Genomic DNA, 25,436 nt, shown 5'->3' on the forward strand with positions numbered 1-25,436 from the left:
TAAGTTTCTCAGTTTCTTAATATGCGAAAATCTACTAAGGATCTCTTAGACATCAAGCAGTTGATTGCAATTAAGATACTTCATACACATACGGTTTGTGGGTTTGGAGTTGGTGGGCTTGGGGTTTGTAAGCTTGGAGTTTGTAGGTTCGGGTTTTGTGGAATTGGAGTTTGTGGGTTTAGAGATTGTGGGTTTGGGGTTTGTGGGTTTGTGGATTTGGAGTTTATGAGTTTGAGTTCGTATGTATTGAAGGTTTCTGAGTATGAAGTTTCTGAATTGCAATCAACTGTTTGACGTCTAAGGGATCCTCAGTAGATTTTCGCATATTAAGAAACTGATAAACTTAGAAATTTCAACATGTGATATTTCAACGAAAAAAAAGATATTTGAGCAAACTCAACGGCATTCGAAAGAGGGAGCCTTGTACTTTTAAATTATACGTAATTTTTTAAGAATAGATGGCATTACTACATAACCTCAAATATGACGAAAAACAGTGTTTTTTGCACTTTTAGGTTAGGGTATCTGACGTGATAGAGCAATTCTGCCGCCAGATTCGGATTCAGCCCACCAAAATCCTTCGGCAATGCATATTAATGTGTCAGCTTCTTGACCTTTGTTGACCTGTGTTTTTAAATACTTAATTCCTGAAGTATTCCAAAAAATGGAAAAAAATCAAACCAGGCATCACTGTGCAATGAATGTATAAATTAATATTTAAAATGCTACCTCAAAAACATACACGTAGAGTAACAAGAGAAATGGGCATTCAGATTTTTTAATATTTTGAAAAAAAAATTGGTGACAATGAAAGTAGAGGTATTGTTTTAAATCAAATCCTAAATATGTATTTTCCTAGTCCACCAAATGAGGTTATACCTTTCTATGGATGAAAACTATTGTTATGAAATTTTCATTTCGGGAATCGGTCCTGTATAGTTGAAATGGCCTATAAAAGTTTATGACGAATTTGCTTTGATATCATCAATAGTCTTAAAACGGAGCCCTCATTTTAATTTCGCAAATAAGAAAAAATCGCAAGGTGCCAGGTCTGGCTAGTAAGGAGGCTGAATGAGGAAAGTAATCTAATATTTGGCAGAAAACTTTTTGGGGATTTTTTAATATTCCTAACCGTTATAAAACGCCTTGATTGTACACATGGTTCACTGTTTCATCTTGATGCAAGAATTCAAAATGCACAATTCCCTTTCGTCCCCCGTTATGATTCATTGAATGTTTCATCGTCACTGGATTGTTCAAGGAGTTGCCGACAAGCATCCACATGATTTTCTTTCTGTTGTTCGGCCATCAAACGAGGAATAAATTTTGCTGTTTATATTATTTTCTTTCTATTTCTATTTTTGTAAATACATAAAAAGTAATGATTTGTAAAAACATATGTGAATAGTTATCTTAATTTTTCTGAGAAATAGTTTGGTTTCGGTTAATATTTAATCTCAATCTCTCTACTACGCTATTATCTTTCTGAAGTGTGTACAAATCGCCGTTTTTGAATACTTATGAAAATTACGTGTCAACAGATAAATTTGGGGACCTCTGATTTAAACGAACTAACCCAACAGCTTGATCTAAATTTCACATACTTTCATTAGATGTTAAGGATTTCAACACGTTACGTAAATAAGCTTACTATTTCCAACTCTTTGTTAAATTTTGTTTTAAATAGTCATTATTTTAAGATCCCCGTCTATATCCCTCCTATTTAACCTATTTTCTAAACTTTCGCACTTCAGGAATATTATCTGGAGCAGCATCTGCTCGCAGAGGTATTTATAGGTCACGAAAAAGTGGCTCAATCGATAAATCCCGCTTGTACGACGCCTTTAAATTGGCTAATCGACTCTTCCACTTTATTAAAACGACCTTCGCGTACAATTCGGATTAGGCAATTTGATATTTCAGTGACCCCTGCGCCAAAATATTTATTTATTCTATCTTTTAGCTTGATAAACAGTTGCCATATTTTCTGGAGATGACGATGGATCTGCGTTGAATCTTACCAGATTATTACAAAATGTCAGTACAGATAAATTCGACAACAAAATCAACAAGCAGCTGCTGTCTAACCGCATTTTTTTTTTCGTCCATTGGCCTTTTGTCTAATTTAGTTATACATTTAAGAATAAAAGTTGTAAATGAAAATGTTTCATTATAAAATAACTGTTACGACCACCAAAAATAAGAATTTTATCCCACAGAAATGAGTGACAAGTAGATATAAGTTTTATTTTATAAATAGCTACAGTTTAGGATATTGTTTTCTCCATATAGATTTGTTGGGTTGAGGTAACCGAAGTTGATACAAAAACAATTAACGAATTATAAATATACGCAGTAAAAATTATTTATGAAACAAACAAATGGAAGAATTTATTATAGGGCTGTAGGCGTTACTCCTACCACCAGAATAAAATTATCTTATCTGTATTGTACGTTTTTTCAAATAATTATTGCAAAATGTATCTTCATTTAGCTATTTAAAACTTTTAATAAGCGTCTTTAATATCTTTGTTAAAAGTACTTTCCGCAATTTTAAATTCAATAATGAATCATTAAAAGAACTATTTTTAAGAACAGACGTACCAAACTGAGGTTTTGTTTATATAATTTTTATTTTGGAGAATCGTATTTAACGATTCCTTATTTTTAATCAGCATCAGAAATGGAATGAATTTAGATTTTGATTTTAAGATCACCCATGTAATAGATAAATAGTTTTATTTCTGTAACTTTAAAAATTGATTTATAGTTATAGTATAAAGAATTTAAAAAATATAGTGCACATCGAAGGGCGATCCGCTAAGGAAAAAACGTACGAAGATTACAAAATTTCAGAAATCTCTTGTAATGTATCTGCAGATTTCAATATCAATTAAAAAAAAACAAATTTCATATAAATAATCAAGATTACAATATCTTTCAACATATTACAAAACATTTCAGGAGATTTCAGAGTTATTTTAGTAGATTTCAATGATTATTTAAGACTTCAATAGGATTATTAGAAATTAAATGAATATTTCAAAATTTCTTAATAAGATTTCAAGGAATACGGGAAGATTACAATAAGTTTTGAATGTCCATTTGAACAAAAATAATTGAATTAACTTCAACTGTCATTCATTTCATTCATTAACAGTAGTACTTTGATTAAGAATTTCCAATATCAATTTTACGCAAAAATTGTAACATTCTGATTAAGTTTTTGTTCGAATGAATGTTAAAAACTTTTTGTCATGATAAAAATGATAACGCCATTTTGAAAGTAGGTAAGTATATATTTTTATTGAAAGATATAAATATAATAATCCAATAAACTAATAAAAATAAAAAAAAATAGAAGTAGCATAAAATAAACATTTTCCAAAGAAATAAATAATAAGAAATATATTAAGCTTTTGCTAACACTTGTATTTAATATTTTACTTGTATACAGCGTATTTTAAAAAGACGCGGCAATATTTAAAGGGGTGATTGCCCAGGTCATTTTATAAAAAAAGTTCCTATAAGTATACGTCCGCAAACGCTTCGTTACCGATCTACAGAATGTTGAAATTTCATTAAAAAACAGTAAAAATTAAATTTCTCCAAAACCGCTTTTGATATTATGAAATTTTAGGCCTGTCAATAGCTATGGCAGACGCGTACATTGCAATACAAAACGATTTTTTAGTCTTACCAGTGACGCGCGTATTGTTTTTAATGAAAAAAATAGGACCCCGCTGGTTTTTCTAAAAATATAATTTTTTAATTCCTTGTTCAATTATGAAGAAGAAAGCTTTCCTTAGATTATATGCACCGTACGACTCACCGTTATTGAGTAAAAAAATAAAAAACATTTTATTGCGCACCTAAAACCAATGTTGCTTTAATTTAGAAATTCAAATTATCAAATTTCATTGATTTTTGAAATGTGGTACTGTTGTTTGTAGTAGGTAATAATAAGGGGCTGCGTTTTGGAGAAATTTAATTTTTACTGTTTTTAAATGAAATTTCACATTCTCTAGATCGGTAACGAAGCGTTGGCGGACCTATGTTTATAGGACCTTTTTTTATAAAATGACCTGGGCAATCACTCCCTTAAATATTAAATAATATATTTTTATAATAATCTTTTTTAAACACGCTGTATACAAGTAAAGTATAAAATGGAAGTATTAATAAAAGCTTAATATATTTTTTATTACTTAGTTTTTGGGAAAATACTTACCTACTTTCAAAATAGCATTATCATTTTTGTCATGACAAAAAGTTTTTAACGTTCATTCGAACAAAACCTTAATCAGAATGTTACAATTTTTGGGTAAAAATGATATTGGAAATTCTTAATCAAAGTACTACTGTTAATGAATGAAATGAATGACATTTGAAGTTAATTCAATTATTTTTGTTCAAATGGACATTCAAAACTTATTGTAATCTTCCCGTATTCCTTGAAACCTTATTAAGAAATTTTGAAATCTTCTTTTAATTTCTAATAATCCTATTGAAATATTAAATAATCATTGAAATCTACTAAAATAACTCTGAAATCTCCTGAAATGTTTTGTAATCTGTTGAAAGATATTGTAATCTTGTTTATTTACATGAAATTTGTAATCTTTTTTGAATTTATATTAAACTCTGCAGATACATTACAAGACATTTCTTAATTACACGGAGATTGCAAAGATTTCAAAAACGATTACATAAAAGATTCCAGGGCAAACGTACGAAGATTACATCAGCGGATCGCCCCTCGGTGCACATAATGTGACAATTTTTAAAAATAAAATTATTGCATTCACTCCTATCTTTAATAAATAAGTTATGTATTAGCCACTGTAAATCTCAGATATTATGCAAAGCCAACAATCTTTTTAATGAGAGATAAATTACTGAATAATTAATTAGTTATAAACAATATTTGTGTTTTAAAATTTTAGTGCTTTTTCCTCGAAGTAATAAATATTGTTTACTCTGTTGTTATATCGACTGATTAAATGCTTTGTTTAAAATTTCTCTCAAAAAAGAGATCCCATTCGTAACCCCGAAAAAAAAAGAAAGAAATTTAAGACACGAAATTAAGCTATCTGGAAAAAGATTTCATTCCTAAAAAAGTTTTCAGGTACCTACTGTGATGAAAATATAATTGTAATAATTTTTTAGCACAATACAATTTTTCCTCCCTTAAACTCGATTGTTAATTTGGCCCGTGTGAAAAAGGCCTAAAAACCGTGACCGATAAATTGTGACTGCACTGGGAAATAAGCGTTTTAATTAAGTCGCCATGTCTATCTGCTTGCAGCTATAATTATTGTTATTTATCGCCACATGTTTGCTTACGTCAGACGTATATGTATAGGCGGATATATCACGTATTGAATATATAAACGGCTAAATCACAGAAAACATCTCCTTTAATAGCACGTCGATCTCTACTGGAATCCTCATTATCTACTTCTGATCAAGAATTTATTTATCAGTAGTTTTTAGGAGACCCATGAAACAATAGGAGTATTATTTACTACAGTGACTGCGATAAATGTGTTTATTTAGGGGGCTAAGCTAATGTAGAAAATATTAAGGCATTTACAATTTATTATGGTACGGTGATGATGACGTTTTTAATATACATATATGTTGTTTTTGACGTCAATACCAATTCATCCTTTTTTTTTACTTATACCGAGTGTTTTTAGAATATGTTGCCAAATTAAAACAGGAGATAGTAAACGTCATTTTAAGCAAAAGGTTTCCTATGAACATGAGTCCGAAAACGCTTACAAGAAAAGTTATCAAATAAAAATAGTTACTGAAAATGTCACAAATAAATAATTATGGACATAATATCTATAATTTAGATATCAAATTGTTTGTTCTGAATAAAGTGGTCATTTAATTTTAGACTTAACAATTATATTTTTATAATTTGAAACAGACATGTTTATCAAACATCTTACTTAAATATAAAGATATTTTTTTGTCAGTTGTGAATTTTCATAATTTATTTACGTTAACATATAGGGAATTTGCCGAATACCAGATGTCATTCAGTATGTTGTTACACTTGAATTGAACATCAACATACATTGTTAAATATGCATAATTAATTATTTTACCAAAATCGTTTACATAAAGCAAAAACAATATCAGACCCAGTACAGATCCTTGGGGTACCTCTAAATGAAGCAAATATAAAAACGCTTTAAATAATAACAGTTCATAGTTGACACAGTCGAATAAAACTTGAATGTCATTAAATTATCTTATCTAATGTAGAAATAGTTTTTCGTTATGTGTAATGGTGGAAATGTGAAGGGTAATAGAGAATCTTTTAATCTAAAAAATGTCCATTGTATTTTCCGCAAAATAATACTTTTTTAAACGAACACTTTAAAAAGATACTTTTTTTAATTCATTTTTATAAGGCAGATTGTGAAAATCAATAATACAATGGATTGCTTTCAAATTTTACTTAAAAACGAGAAACAAGTTGATAAGGACACTGGCTCTAAAATCTATTTCTTAAACTTACACAACCAGTGTATAACGATGATACTGGATTGTCACACAAAAATTGACGTGCCTGCATTTTCCATCATTCTTCAACATGAAAAAAAAAATGTAAAGGTAAAATTTAAAGCAATTGTTACCTTATTACACTGCATATTTTACAAAAATTATGTTTTATGTATAATAACGTAAAAAAATCCGCATTTGCGAAACACAAGGTATATGTAGGAAGAAGCGATAGACCTAACTACTACTAGAATTCTAGTGAGTGAGAGAAAAATGCAAAAGACCAAGACTGTACAGAAGAATTGAAATAATTTCAATGGAGACGAAGGGTTATAGAACTATCTAAAATTTGGAAGCGAGTCATCCACAGAAATCAAGGATCAGAGAGACTGTACCGTCATGGACCACAGTATGTACAACTTTCTTGTGAAGAAGAGAACGATATTTCTCAAAACGTCAAGAAGCTTAGACTGATCATGTGGCAATCTGACCGGAAATTATTCAGTTGTTGACCACTGCTACGGAATTTTGCTCACCAAACTCATATAGGTGTTATTTTTTGACTTAGCTAGCTACGATTATTTGACAATACCAACACAATAAGACTTAACAGAATTGCCAATGTAAAAATGAAATTTTGTTAATTAATGATATTTTGTGAAACAATTATTCTGTGAGCTACGTGCCCCCTCTAGCACTGAATTACATCCCCAATATCTAGTAAACGTCTAAGATCATTCATCAGTAGAATAATCAGACAGATACCTATTTTGAACTTATTAATTATCAGCAGTATGCCGTAGCTATTCGGATGTCTATGTTTCCAAATGTTTCGTGTTTTTTTTACCCATTAGTAAAAAGTTGTCATTATGTGCTGTCCAAATATCAAAAGTCAGACGCCATTAACAAACGAAGAAATCGTCATCATTACCCCAATATAATATTATTTTGAGGAATTCCCTGAAATATGATAAACAAAAAATATAATTATGCTATGTATATGTAATTCAGAAATTAAAAGAATTATCTGCGCGAATTGATAAAGACTATTTCCGTGAAAGTCTTAGGCGAACACGCAAACAAACTAGAATAATGTCACAACTTACCAATCTTTTGCAATTTGGGGGTCAACAACGATTTCTCTTCAAAATTAATCAACGATAACAACAATAAAACACCACACCACCAGGCCTGGTACTACGACACGTTCTCGTCGACTTTTACATTTTTCGATCTTCGTTTTGCGCAATTGCGACAAAATAATTCGTTTGGGTGGTTTATCCGCGCCAATTAAAGTTATAGCAAACGAAAAAGGATTAAAATAATAATGCTACAAGTTACAACTATTTTCCTACTAACTAAACTAATAATTTTAAAACTAACTTTCCTAAACATGCTATTTTTGACCTTATTTTTATTTACTAAAAATTTTATGTTTAGGTATATTATTTTGTATATGACGGTTGCCTTTTGTATTTCGGGATTAGAGAACAAAAAACAAATCGTATATGGCTTTATTGTTTTTCATAATATTCTCCAACAATACAGTTTTGCATGCGTTTGAACCAATTTTCAAAACACTTTTCCGTTCCGATTGAGCCACCTCCAAATCATGCATTTTGAACGCATGAAACGCTTCTTCAGGCATCGAAAAACGTTGACCTTGTAATTTATTATATATTTTGATGTGCGGGAATAAAAAAAGTCATTGAGTGCCAAATCAGTCGGACCGCTGGGTGAGAGCTCGCATCGTCGTGGTGGAGAATGATGGGTCTTCGGCGGTTGGTTTCTCTTATTTATCCGAAGATTTCTGGCAAACAAATGATTTCACCATTCAGAGTGCTTCTTGCGCGAATAACTTTAGTTGGATTTGGCTCATCTTGAAAGATCCCTACCAGCGATTGCTGTTTACTTTTGGGCACATACGCATAGATCCTTGATTCGGTTACGATGTCATAGACGTTTTTGAAGCTCCGCGATCTTGAGTATTTCTTTCGACCAGTAGACACGAGCCTTTTTTGAGCATTTGTCAAATTATGTGGAATCCAACTTGGAACAAATTTTTTCTCAGCCAAATGCTCCTGCAATATTGAATGTATACTGGTTCCACTAATGCCCAAGGAAGCCTCAATCTTGCGATAAGTCACATGACGATCTTGAGAAAAATCACTTCAGGGTCAGCATCAATGTTTTCTGGGACAACAACAGATTTTGGACGACCTCCACGAAATTCGTCAGTAAAAGAAGCATGGCCACGATTGATTTCCATATACCACCGATATACAGTGGTTTTTGATGATGCTTAATCTCCCAGTCGAATTAAGTTCATCGATGCACTGTTGTTGAGATAATCCACATCGAAAGTTGCAAAAAAATAATCACACGGAAATGTTCACGAGTTAATTCCATTTTTTGTACGAGATGAATTTTTCAAGTCACTGTAAGCAACACAAATAGCGCCTGTATGTCAAAGTGTTCTGAGTAAGTGTACCGACAAAAAATTTAACTTTAGGATAGGGACGTCGGTTGTCAAATGGCAGCACCAGGATCGTCCATTCCGGGAATATAAAAGGCAACACTCGTACAATTTTACAATTATGAAAGCTACTTTATCGCAATGTAGGATTTATACAGGGTGTATTTTAAGTTTGAATTTTGTTTTAATCAAATAAATAATCGAGTTTTAATTAGTTTTTTAAAATGCACTTCAATTTCTGTATACGCCGCTACTGAAATTAATCTACATTGTGGGTTGTGACAATGAAAAAATTTTTGTATATTGCATTTATCATTATCGATTATTGCTTGAGTTTTCTGCTAGCTTACTTGTTAAATACTGTTTTATAGGTTATCTTATTTAAAAGTAGTAAATTTTCTCTTTTGTGGGATGGTAGGGCTTGTGACGAACACCCACTCGACAAAAGTAATGTGACAAAATGCTGTACTTCACGGCGAGTGGTTGGAAATCTGCTTTTTAATAACCTTTCTTTTAAATATAAGGTTTGACAACAATGCACAGCCCAGTTTCCAATTGTGCATGCTCTGCAACTAAAGCGCGCCATAGTTTACGAGAAAAAAAGGATAAAAAGTTTTCACGACGGATATTAAAAAAATAAACTGAGATTGATACATGTTTCTTACGGCCAAAGGAAGCCTCAGTAAAAATACAACCCCTGTATAATTACAGGAAAATGTACATCTTCAAAAACATTTTATAAGCCAGCATGCATGTCCATATATCGAATTACTTAGATAAATTCAAGTAGGTACTTATAGTTAGCTTATCACTAAATTTTGGGAAGTGTTTCTAGTTCAATTACTAATGCCTACTTATGGGACGATTTATGATACATTCGGGCTCCTAAAACTGATTACAGTTTTTGGCGTCTGGTAACGTCTTGGCCACATTTTTTTCATTCTAGAACTGACATCACTTTATCTCAGTTAACGTTACCATAAGCAAGAGTTGGCGTTACTGTTGACGTCAGACGTACATTGGAAAATGTCTTTTATAAATCTACAATCGACGTTCACCATTAATAGATATTACTAACTGTGCGGCAGGTGCTAATTTTTATTTATATTTCTATGTAGAGGCATGCGGTGGGCAGCATTTATGCATTATTTCAGTATCTCTTCGGCCTACCATAATAGACACAGCACAAGAACGTCGTGGGCGACTCGTATGGCGCTCACAGTGGGTGTATGAAATGAATTAATTTTTCGTATTAAATGCCTTTTGCTTCCAAGTTTATGTAGGTCATAGAGCGATGCATTTTTGTCGTTTTACGTCGACCGAGTAATTATAAATCGCTAAATTTGTATGATGTAATCAAAATATCTATTTGTATTTCTAATAGACGCATTTGCAGAAATACAACAGTATACATTCTTCCATTTGAAAAAAGTCAAAGATAGGGTCTAGGAGAAAGTTTAGAATAAATGGAATATCCTATAATATAATTTTCTGATATTGCTCTCATTGCCAGAGCTATAACGAAATACTTCTTAAGGTCCTACAATTTCGTTTAAATGCTGTGATTTGTTTAAAAAATATTTGAATAAATACATTGTGTTTTAGAGATTTAAAAAAAATGTTTCTGTATTTTGCTTTATTTTTCTACATCGGTGGAAAACTTTTAAAAAATTGAAAAAATTGTTGATATTTAAAACAATAGAACATAATTTTTTAATATAAAAAGTAACTTCCTATTTATCAAAAAATAAACATTTCTCTGAATTTCTATACCTATAGAACTAATCATTATTATTTTTTGATAATCTACCTATTCTTGAAGTTTGATAAAAAAAATGTCAAATCTTTTTACATTATACACAAATTTAAGTTTGCTGGGATTTAAGGATATTTAAAAGTTCCGTCAATCCCCATAGGACTTTCAATAACGTCGCTTAAATAACTTTTTATCATTTTTTTTAAATGATCACTAGAGTAACTTTTTGAAAAAAAAATGAAATATCACTTCTAGGTCAATTTTTCAAGTTACAGAAGGAATGGTTTGTACAAGCTGAGGTTTTGTCATTTACAAATCCGTTTAAGTATTTTGTCTATTTAGAATGACCCAAAATCATTTTTATGTGGATGGATCGTTTTAGTAATGTATGTCGGAAAAACCTTTATATAAGGACTATTTTGTTGCTAACTTAAATGCTCACAGACCGGTTCCACCTGTTTAGGTTTTAAAGATATTTTGAAACTGTAGTATAACAACCCCGGGTTCGATCGAAAAAAAAATAAACGTAGTTGTGGCCAGAAATATATTTTTTATTGACCGGAAGGCGCTGGCTACTAACTTTAAAGAAGGGAAGTATGTTTTAATTTTATAAAACAAAAGCAGAGTAAATACACCTAACTTTATTATTTACGTACAACAGTCTTCAAATTCAACATGTGACAAATAGAAAGAACAATAGAAACATTAACAACCATTTAACATAAAATGAGAGTGCCAGGCTCACCTAGAGCTCCTGTGGGAAAAGAGCATGGCAGAGAAACCCACGATCGTTGCTCTAACTACCCAAATATAAATACAAAACAACCGCTAACAAAAGGCATAAATTAATATCCTTTGCTAATGATAAATAAAACCTGACTCATTTAATGTGTCACTAAATGTCACCTCACTCGAATTAGAACATACACACTTCCAAGTAAAACTGAAGAGGTTTGGTGTTAGTTAGCCGGCAGGGCCGGAAGGTACTGGAGTCCCATACTGGAGGCAATCCAGCTATAGTTGAGATTTCGGAAGATCTGTTTTAACAATTCTTTTTTTGTATTTAATTATTTTTTTCAGATTCGTTCCTCACGGGCGAAAATGTTAGTGAACTTAACAAGGTTAGTGAGCACAAGAAATCAAAGAACAACGTAATCATGATAAAACAAGTTAAATGTGAAACAAAGTAGTTGTTATTGCAATATCTGGGCAGTCATGACAATATATACATATTTTAACATGTAATAAATAATGTGCAATCGCTAATAATAATTGTAACAATTTTACCTTCGAAAAATATATGCCCTTGAGCATAAAGCAATGGTGGCTAAACATACAAAGAATTGTTATCATGAAATATACATAGAACAATTAACAACAAAGTACTTAAATAATTACCTGCTAACTAATACCGGTTAAACACTTTTAATTTTTCACTACTTTGTCACACTGCCCGCCGTTCGTCTTACTACCCATCTCCATACTGTTCGCACTTCAACTACCTATCTTCAACTATTTAGGCTTCCTTCCAGAATTCCCCACCTAAGCGTTTGTTTTTTGCGCTTCCTTCTACCAACTGTCAATATTACGTTTTCATTATTATACAACACCCATGTAACAGGTGTCGTCGAAGTTGATACGATAAGTATGGTTTTGCACAAAACCAAGTTCAGTTTTTTTAACGATTTTTTAAACCTTTAAAAATTTTGGTAAATACCTACTGAATGAAAGTTATTTTTTCTTGAAAATGGCTCATTTTATTGAATTGAAACAAGTGAACGTTTTTTTTTCTGTAAAATGTCTGCAGATTGTAAATATGGAATCTTTTATTTTATTTTAGTTGGTGCATGGCATATCATTTATTTTGAAAATAGGTTTGCTGTAATGACATTTGCAATTGCAACTATACTAATATCATGATCAAGGATATTATCCATCATGTAAAATTAGGACAGTTGCTATATAGATAGATCCATGAGTGGGTCTCTTTTTGCGGATTTTTCCACGTAACCACTGTAAAACGCGCAGAAAGAACACACGGTTTACTGTTTCATTCACCTTGAGACAAGAATTCAAAATGCACAATTCCAAATCGAAAAAGTTAACATCATTTTGACATTGGATCGAGACTGACGTGCTTTCTTAGGACTTGGAGATCCTTTCCAAATCTATTGTGATTATTGAACTTTTGTCGAGTTTTGTCTCAATGTAGTAACCGTAAACCCAGCTTTGGTCTCCTGTTATGATCCTTTGAATGAATAGTTCATCGCCATTAGATTGTTCAAGGACGATGAAACGATAAACGTCCACACGATTTTCTGTTGTTGGGTCATCAAATGAGGAACAAATTTTATTGCAACTCGATGTATGTTCAATTTTTCAGTCAAAATTTCATGACATTACTCACTTGAGATGCTAACATCTTCTGCAATTTCTCTGATAGTCAATCGGCGATTTGCACGCACCATATCTTAGACTTTCTGAACTTGAACAGTTGAAGTCGAAGGCCTTCCTAGAAGAGGATCATCTTCAATTGACTTACGACCACGAATAGTGAAAACCATTCGTAACATTGCGTACGACCCAGAGCATCATCTCTGTGAACATGTTGCAGAAATTGGAACGTTTCCATGAAGGTTTTCCCCAGTTTCACGCAAAATTTTATATTGCATCGTTGTTCCAGAAAGTCGCAATCAAATAACAATATCACGAAAACTAAATGAGATATCAACAATCCAAGAACATGTGGTTACAGAGGAGGTTCTGCGCAACTCGATGCTGCCAACCGCATATCACTAAATATCTCCATTATCGCGTAATTCAAAAAGTTCGCTTATTTTCTGAACAGAACTCGTATATCGATAAATTTTTATTTGAACTACTGTCATTAATTTTCATCTTAGAATTTACAGGTGAAATTTGGTCCATTCCATTGATGACAGTACACATTATATTATTTCGTTGAAACCATTAAATTTTACATATTTACTACAGAAAGGTTTATTATTTTGTAGTTTCAAAATTTTTTCTCGAATTGAGTAGACTATGGTTAACTCAACAACAAATATAATTTAACCATTGAAAAATTTTATTGCTCATTTTATGGTCATTTTAACGCATTTATTGCGACAGCAATAAAAGTTATGCACAGTTTAAACTTATGTGACCATGGGCTTTATAAATAACAAATTAATGTCGGACGTCAAACAGCAACTTGTTACAATTTTGATGTGTGTATGTTTATTATTTGAATACTCCCATACATGGAAACAATTGATTTAGTATGTTTGATTACAAATGTTACTATTGTTAAGATGATAAGATGATATAAAAATTATTTATATTATTATTTTTATGTGTTTCTAATACAGACTGATTTGTCACCAAATAGGAATTGGAGGACAAGATACCACGGTTAAGTGAAAAGTATTGAAATAATATTTATTGGCTGGAACAGATGGAACAGATCGAGTTTGAGCTTAATGCGCTGGTTGATTGTAATAAGTTGTTCCGAGTTGTCTAAACTACTAGAAAAATTAAGAGGACCAGAAAATTCGTAAATTTTTTAGTGAAACATTTTGAAGCTTATCTTTTATTGTCAGAAATTAACTCTGAGCCAATATTGCAAACTAGAAAGTCGTAGATATCACAGCGAACACAATAAATGATCCGTTTCTTCAGTCAGGTATCAGAGCAACCTCTATACTTGACTTTGTACTATCCAAAAGAACATACCTTATTATTTCGATCGTCATGATTGTGTTGAATCGATGGCTGTTGCGAATGCCTGTCCCTATGAAGACTGGACCTCATACTGCGGTTGATTGGTTCTGCCTACCTGCTGAATTAGTTGAAAAATCTTTTCCAACCGCCGCCATTATTCCATGGCTAGAAATTGGCCTCAATGATTTGGGATCGAGGGGGATTATCCCTATAAAAAAAATGTCAAATTTTTTTACATTTCTAAATGGTTCTGTAAACTCTAAAGCATACTACAAAAAAAGGTATACTTGTCGAAATTCGGTAGCATGTACCGTTTTCGAGGAAAATGAAGTTGCATAGTTTTGTTCACATAAAGCGGCACAAGTACATTAACAAAATATTAAATTGAAAGAGTTTACCATTGAATGAGCTGAAGCTACCAAGAGTATTTGTATTTAAGACTATAATTAATTTCTTACGAATCACATGAAACAGTTAAATTGTATAACATTTTATTAACTAAAAAAAAATGAAATTTATTTTTAAGTTTCAGATTGTTGTAAACTAACATTTAAAAAAGTAAATNAGACGGAATATCTAGGATCTACGGATTGGGATGTGATTGTCAGGTCGTCGGCGTATAAGTATATGTTGGTGTTGGGGGGATGTGGGATGTCGGAGTTGTAAATGGTGTATAGGTGTGGGGACAGGACGGTGCCCTGGGGGACACCGGCCTCCATGGGACGGGTGGTGGAAAGGGAATCTTGGATTTGGATGCGGAATTTTCGGTGGTGTAGGTAGGATTTTATGAGTTTGGTAAAGGATATGGGATATTGGTTGGTTGGAATCTTCGTTCAACCTAAGAGGTTCCTGTGTACCTTGGAACAGTAACGTTTGCCATCTTAAATATCTTTCTGTGTTATCTAATGTCGATGGTCCTGTAAACTATTAGATAGACTGGTTTGTGACGAAATGACCAAATGGGTTCCTTGTAAATTGCAGTACAAGGAGCAATTTATAAAAAAATTAAATTAGATTCTATGTTCAGAGCGTTTCCAAAGTAATCTAAAATATTGAAAGCTGCCATCTTTAGGAAATTTAAAGAAAAAAAATGTGTGACCCTAAAGAGGTATTTATTTCAAATGTTTGTTACATAAACTGCCTCAATTTTTCGAAACTAAAATATCATCGTGCAATCGGGGGCGTATCTGTGGAAGTATTTTTGTTTTTGTTTAAAAAAATATTTTAAAATTTTTCATTTGAGACAATTTAAGAACATCTACGAAAAATACTTCATGAGAACTTCAAAAATTATCGTAAAAATGTTTTTTTTTTGCTTAAAGGAAAGTTAACCTTGTGCGTTACGCAACTTGTAATTTATAAGATTTGCTCAAATAAAAAATATATTTTTAAGACAAGGATTTCGAGTATTGTGCGCGAAGCTCCAAAGATAACAAATGTTAATTATTACTTTCGACGTCGATGTAAATTTAAGCAGTTTACATTATTCCAAATGTAAATCGGACTAACAAAACTTGGCATTCGAATATAAACTACTGGAAGATTATGCCAAACAAACAAGTTTATTTGCATTTTACGTACATATAATTAGTACACCGTGTAAAATGAAAGTTATAAACATACATAATTTACTATGTCCTAGTCCATTAATATTTTGAATGTATGCTTCAAAATTAATAAATATGAATAAACTAATGATTGATGAAAAACCCGTAAAATGGCGCCAGACGCAAATGTGGCCAGTTTTTAACAGGTTTTATGTTTAATAAGTCATGAGCCAAAAAAGTATTTTTTGATATTCATTTAAGTAAGAATTTTCTCACAGTTTAGGCCATAGATAAGAGATTTATAGGTTTAGGCAAACATAAAAGTAACATTTTGTATTTCTTAAGACGAAATAGTTATTTTTGATGCTAGGTATATTGCGAAATGCTATTTTTGCATTCGAGAAAGAAAGTTTTATGCAAATGACTTTCGCAATCGAGTATCAAACATTTTTTCGAAAACTATATGCTACTAAAAATATGAAGAGAAATTTTACAATTAATTTACTGGACATACATATGTCACCTACTGCTTACTGCATTATAATATCAAATATTTTTTTGCGCGTCAGTACCTGCTCCCAAATCTGGTGATTCAACCCAGTGCTTTAATCAAGGAATTATTACAGTGAGTGACTTACCATCCTCGAGTAGAGTCAATTTTCGCAATTGTACAATTACAACTTTAAATGTTACAAGAAATGATTGAGCTGCAATTTGATGACAATCCATGGTTAGCTAAGTGACGTCATTCTAAATCCAATATGGCGGACCAGTTATTTTTTATGCACCCCCATGATATCAAATGAAAGGGTTAGGTGAGAAGAATACGAAAATAAAATGACGTCACTAAAAGCTTGTTTTTAAAATTTTTTTATACATGAACTTATTTTTTAATTTGAAATAAGAGATCGTAGATGTATGTATCTCAAATGAAAAACTGAATACAAATAAATTCTAAGTAATGTTTGGTATATCACATAATTTCAATCCAGTAAATTTGTATCGATTGAAAGTTAAACCCGAAATAAATGGCAGTAATAATTTTTTTTCTCTACAATGTTGGCAATGATAAAAATACCTATTTCTGAAAGACAGATCCTTTCTCTGCACGCAGTGTAATAAATTGTAACAAACCTCTTAAACTTCATTCGCAACTGAAGTAAGTTAGATTATTAGCATAATAGAAACCAAGTCTATTCTTAGCTGTTCCAGTCTAACGAATTCACCATAACTAATAAAAAAAGTAAAAAAATACACAAATTCTTAACATTTTCGTTGATATATCATCGTTCAGGCGTGGAGGCAATAAATCATAGAAAAGCAATTAAATGCTCTACTGGCTGGAATAAAAATATTAACGCTGTATGAATCATCGATCAGTTATACGACTATCAAAATATAAAATCATAATTCCTATAGAATCCATCTTAAAAACGTCATTTCTCTCGAAATAAATCTTAGGACGCCTGTGCATATACAGGGTCGGAAAGTCCCCATGGTTCACCCATAAGAAGTGGATCTTATTTGTGGAAGGGCGAAACGGACGGTGACTATGAGACGCCTTCATTATAGCCATCCTTCTCTATCGCATGGATTTCTATGTCTTACTTTATCGCTCTCACGTAACGGCAGATGGACCATCGGTACTTTCCGAACCTGTATGTATACCTAAGAGATAATATCAACGTGTTCATGATAAGAACTTTGTCGATTCATCAAATTCCGTACATGTAATTTTAAAATTTATTAAAAAATGCCACTTTTGCCTAACCTAGAAATTAATTACATTTTTTTAATTAAACATTTTCAGTTTTATCTGTGGAGCCTCAAATTCTAATTTGTCCATAAAGATACAAATACATCACTGCAAAACATCGCAACAAAAAAAAAACACATACGCTGTATACAGCTGTGGACAATAAAAGTTTCCGACTTCCATTACTTGTGGTTATTTAAAAAACAGAATTTTTTAAATTTATTTCTTTAAAGCCCTTCAAACGTTTAAGCTTCGTCGAAAGCTTTTCTTGTCCACTATTGTAGGTACGCTGTTTGACCATTTTTGATAACGAAACTCCTCAAATAGTTGCAAATATATGCAAAAACAGCACAGACTTTCAGGCGCCGTCACGTGCTTTTAAACTATCCGTACATTGTGCGTACCACAATACAATACGTGACTTTACACGTTAAACGAATATACAAATTATAAAGAATCGTTGTTTTATTTAAACATACACCTAAACCATAACCGGATGTCCGCTGAAGTCACATCACAACGACGTCACTTTTTTAACCTCATATTTCCTCCTGATATTCTTCAGCGGAAATTTTGCACAATATGTATATGTATACGTATTCTATTAATCTCGTCTAATTTATCCATTTAACAGAATAATATTCTGAATCATTTTATAGATGGACAGTTCCTTGTATAGATAAATTATCTATAATCTATCTATTATCTAATGAATAATATTCATTTAAGTTAACTTTACATTTTTTAGTGCTGTTTAGATAATGATTCCCTACAATTTACAACCTATTATGCAGATATTATTTTTGAACAGAGGAAAAATGTTAAATATAAAACAGGAATTTCGAAATTATCAGGGAATTTCATAAATGTGGAAATGTCGGGAAGTGTCATGAAATTTTTTAACTTTTTATGGGATCTTTTCAAATTCTAATTGTAATTGACCTTTATTACATTATATGGTGTTGCTGCCATTGGAAAAAACGTTGCTGAAAAGTAAATTCGTTATTACTACTAGTACTAATTTTATGACGCCTATCTGTACCGCTTGTGTCGTATGTTTGTTAGTTGACTATTATTAAGAATTAGTTTATGCCATTTCCGTTTATTTATTTACTTAAATCTGTACTAAACCAGATTTGCATAATTAATTATCAGTGCACAACAGAGAACTTGGAAACTATTAGATATACAAAAAAGCTTAAATAAACAAAGTACCTAGTACAGAAATTAATATCAACACAAAGAAAATAATATTTCTATTGATTTTGATTTTAATCAGAAAAAACAAAAATCTCTTTTTTTTAATCAGTTGCAACTTTGTTGTTTGCAGTCCATTTGGAAAAATTTTCATTAAATATCGTGTCAATTGTTTGCTATTACAAAAAGAATTATTTCTTTTCAAATAAAATCTCCAATATGACACCCACAGGAAAAAAAGTTATTTCCTTGAAAATGTTGGTTAAAAAAGTTACTACGCCAGGGAAAATAACACAAAAAACGAAGTTAAAGTTACAACTAAATTTTAAACAGAGCGATTGTTACTTTTTATAATAAAATTGACAAGAACAGGAACTTTTAAATATTAAAAAAATCAAATCGAAAATGTCAGTATTTTATTATTTTTAAATGTTAGTTTACCTATAACATGAGTTTCTTATAGTACAACTTTATCGATATTACTAGTATTAATTCCATTAAAATTCTTAATAATTTAACCAAAAAAATAATAGTATTTGCTAACATTTTATACAAATATACAGGGTGATTCACAAATGGTGACCAAAAATGAAACCTCGTATTCTCTTATTCGAAAATCAATCTTTTTTCCAAAAACATATGGGATTTGTACAAAATTGAAAGACGAATCCGAAAATATCATGGTTGTTACCGTAAAGCAGTGGCGTACTGTTTTATTTAGAAAAATATGCTACCGATATCCTTCCTGTTCTCCGCCACTGGACCAAGTAAATTTTAGGAAAAGCTCTCAGATTTTGAACAATGTTTACATAAATACATGTGCACAATTTCGAATTATTTCACTTACTAGTTTTTAAATTATTTAAAAAAATTAAAAATATTTTTTGAAGTTTAACCACCCTGTATCTTTTTAGAATAGACTCCCCTTAAAATTAACTAAAGAATACGAGGTTTCATTTTTGGTCATCATTTGTGAATACATATTAGAACTTAACTAAAAATTCAACTTTTTAATTTTTTTGAAAAATGTGTTTTTATTTTACCTTATTAAAACCACTTTCCCCTAAATAAAAAATCTTGCATATTTAGATTACACTTATTTAGTATTTAGACTGGTATTTGGTAAAAATGATTAGACGAAAAAGTTTTTTCTATGGTCATTAATAAAAATGTTTCCTATTTGATGCAAATTTTGAGTGGCTACTGTAGAGTGCTTGAAAAAATAATACCTTGTTAAATATTTATTTTGGTGATATGGACAAAAGATTTAGGAAACCGTAATTATTGAAAAAAATGGAAACAACGAATTGTAGCCTCGCAGCCTTTATTTTTTTAAAATCCCCTGGAAAACCTGAAAACATTAGGGGAAAAAAATAGTATTTTGTATTTGATAAAAGTTTCAAAATACTTTTTTGAAAGACCAGAATTTCTATTGCAAACTATTCTATAATGCAAACATAAACATCATAATTGTACCCTAATTTAAAAAAATGCTAGAATGCCCGTCAGTTATCTTTTAGTTAAAAATTATAATGCTTTTTCAACATTCGTTGATACCACTTTTCTTCAACTTTCTTGGTTATGACTTATGAAGGATATTTTCCCATATACATTTTTACAAGCTGGTGTTTATTCAGAGTTAAATAAACCTCTTCTAGTGGTTCCTTGTCCTTTTAATTTTGTTAAGTAAATATATAAACAAACAAATGCTTCAGCTTTATTCAGGAATCCGTATATGTTATTTAGTTCATTCAACTTGAAACCTTACAAACTAGGCACAGCTTTTGAAATTAATATAAAAAATTTCAGAATCAGATAGGTTAGAGGTTGTAGTTATAATACATATTGCCTTCTGACAATCCTGAAACCACCTTGTGGCAAACCTATTGAACATGTAAAATGTTATATATTGCTGAAAAATTTTTATTTTGGTCGAATTGTCCAGTGTTGTCCATAAGCGAAATTCTGTAAAAAAATTTTATAAATTTAAAATATATGTAAAATAAAGTCAATAAAATCAGCTAATTACTTATTTTTTATCAAAATAGAAGCAACACATTACTTTTATTACCATATTGTAGCAGTTTAAGTGACAAATTGCCTCTTTTTATGGCTCGTGTTTTTAGATCTGATGACGTCGACCACGTTGCCCTCTGACCAGGTACGACCTAAACTTCTTAGTAGCTTTGAAGCTTTTCACCTCCGAATTCTTTGAAACTGAACCGATCGACTTGAAATTTGGCACATAGTTAGAGAAAAGGCCAATGAACATTAGTAACACAGCACCGATTGACGCTTCCACCCCTTCTCGGGGGCGGAAATTTTTTTTCAAAAATAACGCCGGAAATCGATAGAAAATCAAATTTTGAGCAAATAATATTCGAAGAATTTTTTCGAGAAATCAATAGTTTTTTAGTTATTCACCATTGAAAACTTGGAATTTTGAGTGAAAAAAAAACATTTTTTCAAGATATTTTTCGCGAATAACTCATAAACTACGCATTTTATTAAAAAAAGTGTAATGAACAGAAATGTAGCTTATAAATAAACAAAAAAATCGTTTTTTAAAAAGTGTTGTACGTCCTATACAAAGCCAACTATGGCTAGTGGAAGGGGACTTGTTTTGGGGGGAATACTCAAATCGATGTATTCAAAGTCACATAACGGAAAAAAGATTAATTTTACGTGTATAACGCTCATGGAATTTTTTGTAGTACTCAAAAAGACCTTCAAATGTTAATTAATGCAAAATTGAAGGAGTTATCGTCAAAAACAGATGGGTTGCTCATATTTTTCAAGGAAAAATCAGCAGTAAACGCTGTACGATTTCCATCAGAATTAAAATTAATCGTAGACCCTTTGCAATTAGTTTTGGTTTAGTGTTTTTCATACGATCCTGAAGTTAGACCGGTTTAGAATGCGTATTTTTTTAATAATGTTGAAAACGTATTTTTCATTATTCAAAACAAAATTGCCTTTTTTATATAATAATTCTGAAACTATGAAAGATACGTAAAAAATGATAAATAATAAAAATGTAGCATTTTTTTCAACAAATATTTTGCTTTTTTTTATCCTATAGCATAAAAAATAAAGGGGATATCGTCATTTAAAGTTTAGTAAAAAAACGACCTGTCTTGAGCCCTTCGATCCTTTCCCTTTAAAAATCGAAAGACTTAAAAGGTTTTATATGCAAACGATCTTACAGCTCTTGAAATTATCTTTAAAATGCTTTTTTGTAGGATACTATAGCTTCAAAATTAACCGAGTTATGGTAAAAAAACCAATGACATTTTTTCGGAGCAAAATAGGATTTCTCATTTTTATATGTTATACATTATATTATACAAATAAAATAAGTAAAAAAATTTAGTGTGATTATTTATATGCAGCGTAGCAATTTTTTTATGATTGATTATATTTAAAAATCGATTATAATAAAAATATTTTACATTAATATTGGTAAAAGGGTAGTTTATAAGAGTTGAAAATGGCAAAAGTAAAATATTCTTTCATAAACAATATAAGGGAATTTTTATTTTAAATTATTGCACAATTATAGCATTCCAAGATTTAAAACGTAATTTTTTATCATTTTTTTAGCACAGGGGTGATTTATAAGGGTTGAAAAGTGTTATGAGATACAAATTCTTTCATAAGCAATGAGGGAATTTTTATTTTAAATAATTGCACCGTTAAAGCATTCCAAGCTTTTAAAAAGTAATTTTTTATCATTTTTGTCAATACAGGGGTGGTTTTTAGGGGTTGAAAGGGAAAAATTCTTTTATTAGCTATAAGGTAACTTTTATTTTAAATAATTGCACGATTTAATCATTCCAAATCTTTAAAAAGTAATTTTTTATCATTATTTTTTGCATAGGGGTAGTTTTTAAGAGTTAAATAGAGGGTCGAAAAGATCAAATATATCATAAAACATGTTTGAGAACATGGAACATTATTTAATCTTTGTGCTTGAACAAGATTTTTCTCAATAAAATGCTTAAAAATTAATTTTTTCAATTTTTTTCACTTAGGGGTAGGTAGTTTTTACCCCTAAAAACAAAAAGCGTCAATCGGGCTTATGTCACTTTTGAACTTGAGCCTAAGATGAGCTTTATTCTAAATTTTCATGCGAATCCATGCAGTCTCAAAGAATTCGGAGGTTACAGCTGATTTTCAGCTTCAATGACTACTATCTCTAAAACTATGGGCAATTTCAAGAAGTGGGTAGATCCTCTTGGCCATTCATAGATTTTATTTCCCTCAAACCCTTTTCTATTTTTTTATTTAAAATGTATTCATGAACATTATTATATTTAAAAACTTATTTTTCCCTTTCAGAAATATCCATGGATTGGTCCGACCACGCCTTGTGGTGGCCCGAACAAAATGTATGGTTGACCAGGACGAGATCCACTCTGGACCAATGTGGTGTCCATGCCGACGCCCTCCTGTATTTCACCCCTATGCACAAAAACCTTAGAGTACAGTTACCAGATCTTAGACATCTTGACATGAGGGTAGACTTCTCCATCAAAACATTCTCAGCCGTTGCCCAAGTATGTAAAGACATCGGACTAAGACATCCCGAAGAGTTATCGTTTTGCAAGCCTCTGGAACCCAATCACTTGAAATATAATTATAAGGATATGCCAAAGAAAAAAATCGATCAGAATGGAGCCCAGAAGAATGGACACCTTCCTGTAGACACGAACACATTTATCGCTAACAGTAGCCCTGTAGGTAGTACGGGAAGTCTAGACAAATCGCCGTTTATGTGTGCGCCAGTAACTCCATCCCGACCTCCCCCATCTTCAACCCCTGTTGGTAGTCCTGCGGGCAATGTAAGTGTTATTAACACAGTAACAGATTACTCTGTGTCAATAGTTGTACCCAGTTTTCCAAATTCATTTTCGTTTTTTAAAAGTTTAATCATATTTAATTACATTTCATAAAAAAATGTGTTGGTGTTTCATGTGTTGCTAAAACTATTCCCACATTACCTTAATTCGTGTTTCTGTTATTTTCATCATGTATATGCGAGGGGGAAATCGCTGACTGAAATTTGTACACTAAAATACTCATTTTGGTAAATAATGCTCACTATTATTCAAATATTACTCACTATTGCTAGGATAGTACTCGTATTACTTGAATATTACTCATATTACTCAACTATTATTCATATTACCCAAATATTACTCATATTAGATAATTATTACTCACATTACTCAAACATGACTCAGTTTACGCAAATATTATTTGTATTACTCAAGTATTAATTGTCGCTTACCATGTTAGTGGGGTACAATCACGCCATTCAATAAAGGAGAAAGGCTCAAAAAAAGGGAATGGTAAATAAGCAGCGAATACAAACTGTAGCACATATTTTTGTTTATTTGTATCCAATCCAATATGGTTTACAAAAAACAAAATAACAAATATTACATCTTAACCCTTTCGCCACTAAAGGGCATATATGTCCCACGGCATTTTAGGTTTCAAAAATACGGTAGTTTTTTTTGAAAATACGTTTTTTTCGTATAACTATAATACTTTTATAAGCCCTCAGAACAAGTTTATTCAATATTATCTTTTTAGCATGCCACATTTTGGAAATATTGCCTGGGACATAATATATAACCCGCTAGTATTTTATGATGGGATTTATATGTGCCAGTAGTATTGTGAAATGACGATTCAGGAAATCTTTTACTGCATGTTTTATTAGAATATAGAAAAATACAGTCAAAATAATAAGATTAATTATGGTAAGAAGCAAAGCATGAGTTGCACAAGGGAACTTCACAATAAGAGCAGACTACTGTGGTTCGTTTTTCTACTTTATTCTGTCAATATCGTATAACCCGGTGAACTGATCTGACAAGTCTACACCGCCCATTGCTTCCGGGCACTCCACATTTATTTTGGATCCATCTATGGATCTTCGGGTTACCTCAATTTTTACATCTCTATGGCAACTGCTAAGTACCAATACTTCTTTCGTGTCCTTCCAAAGAAATCCTATCGTCCCGTTATCATTATGCATGCTTTCAATTTCTCCCTTTCTCCTTTTTCTCTTTTCAAACTTAGGCATGTTCTTTCTTGACGCAATGCACGTTCCGACTGCTGGAAATGGCAACTGATCTAATAAATCTACAGAAGTGAAAAAGCGATCAAAACAAAAAGACACATTTGGCTCTCTGACTGTATCTGTAAGTTTTCTTACAACTCTTTCACCTAAAGTACCATCAAGGACTTCAGAGTACCTTTTTAACGTAAAACAGTTCGGGAAAACGGAGTTTGCTGTCCAATTTGTTAAAAAGTCAAAGATGAAAAAGTTACACACGCAAAGTACCAAGGGCCCCCCCGTACCCACCCCAATGGACCTTGTGGAAATAAATGGATTAGTCCATCAATTTGCTCTACAAAATTTAGCTGTGTATACCAAATTTCATT

The 25,436-nt window shown here is 31.4% G+C and overlaps 1 protein-coding gene across 1 annotated transcript in view; it reads left to right on the forward strand.

Moving 5' to 3' along the window:
- The window catches only part of LOC108909179 (unc-112-related protein), a 77,057-nt gene that overhangs the window by 30,755 nt on the left and 20,866 nt on the right, over positions 1-25,436 (forward strand). Inside the window, exon 2 of the mRNA XM_018713427.1 lies at positions 23,319-23,821. Within this exon, the coding sequence (XP_018568943.1) occupies positions 23,319-23,821 (503 nt within the window). The remainder of the gene's footprint in view (positions 1-23,318; positions 23,822-25,436) is intronic.

Source organism: Anoplophora glabripennis, unplaced genomic scaffold (genome assembly GCF_000390285.2).
Source record: "Anoplophora glabripennis isolate ALB-LARVAE unplaced genomic scaffold, Agla_2.0 scaffold318, whole genome shotgun sequence".
NCBI classification, from domain to species: domain Eukaryota; kingdom Metazoa; phylum Arthropoda; class Insecta; order Coleoptera; family Cerambycidae; genus Anoplophora; species Anoplophora glabripennis.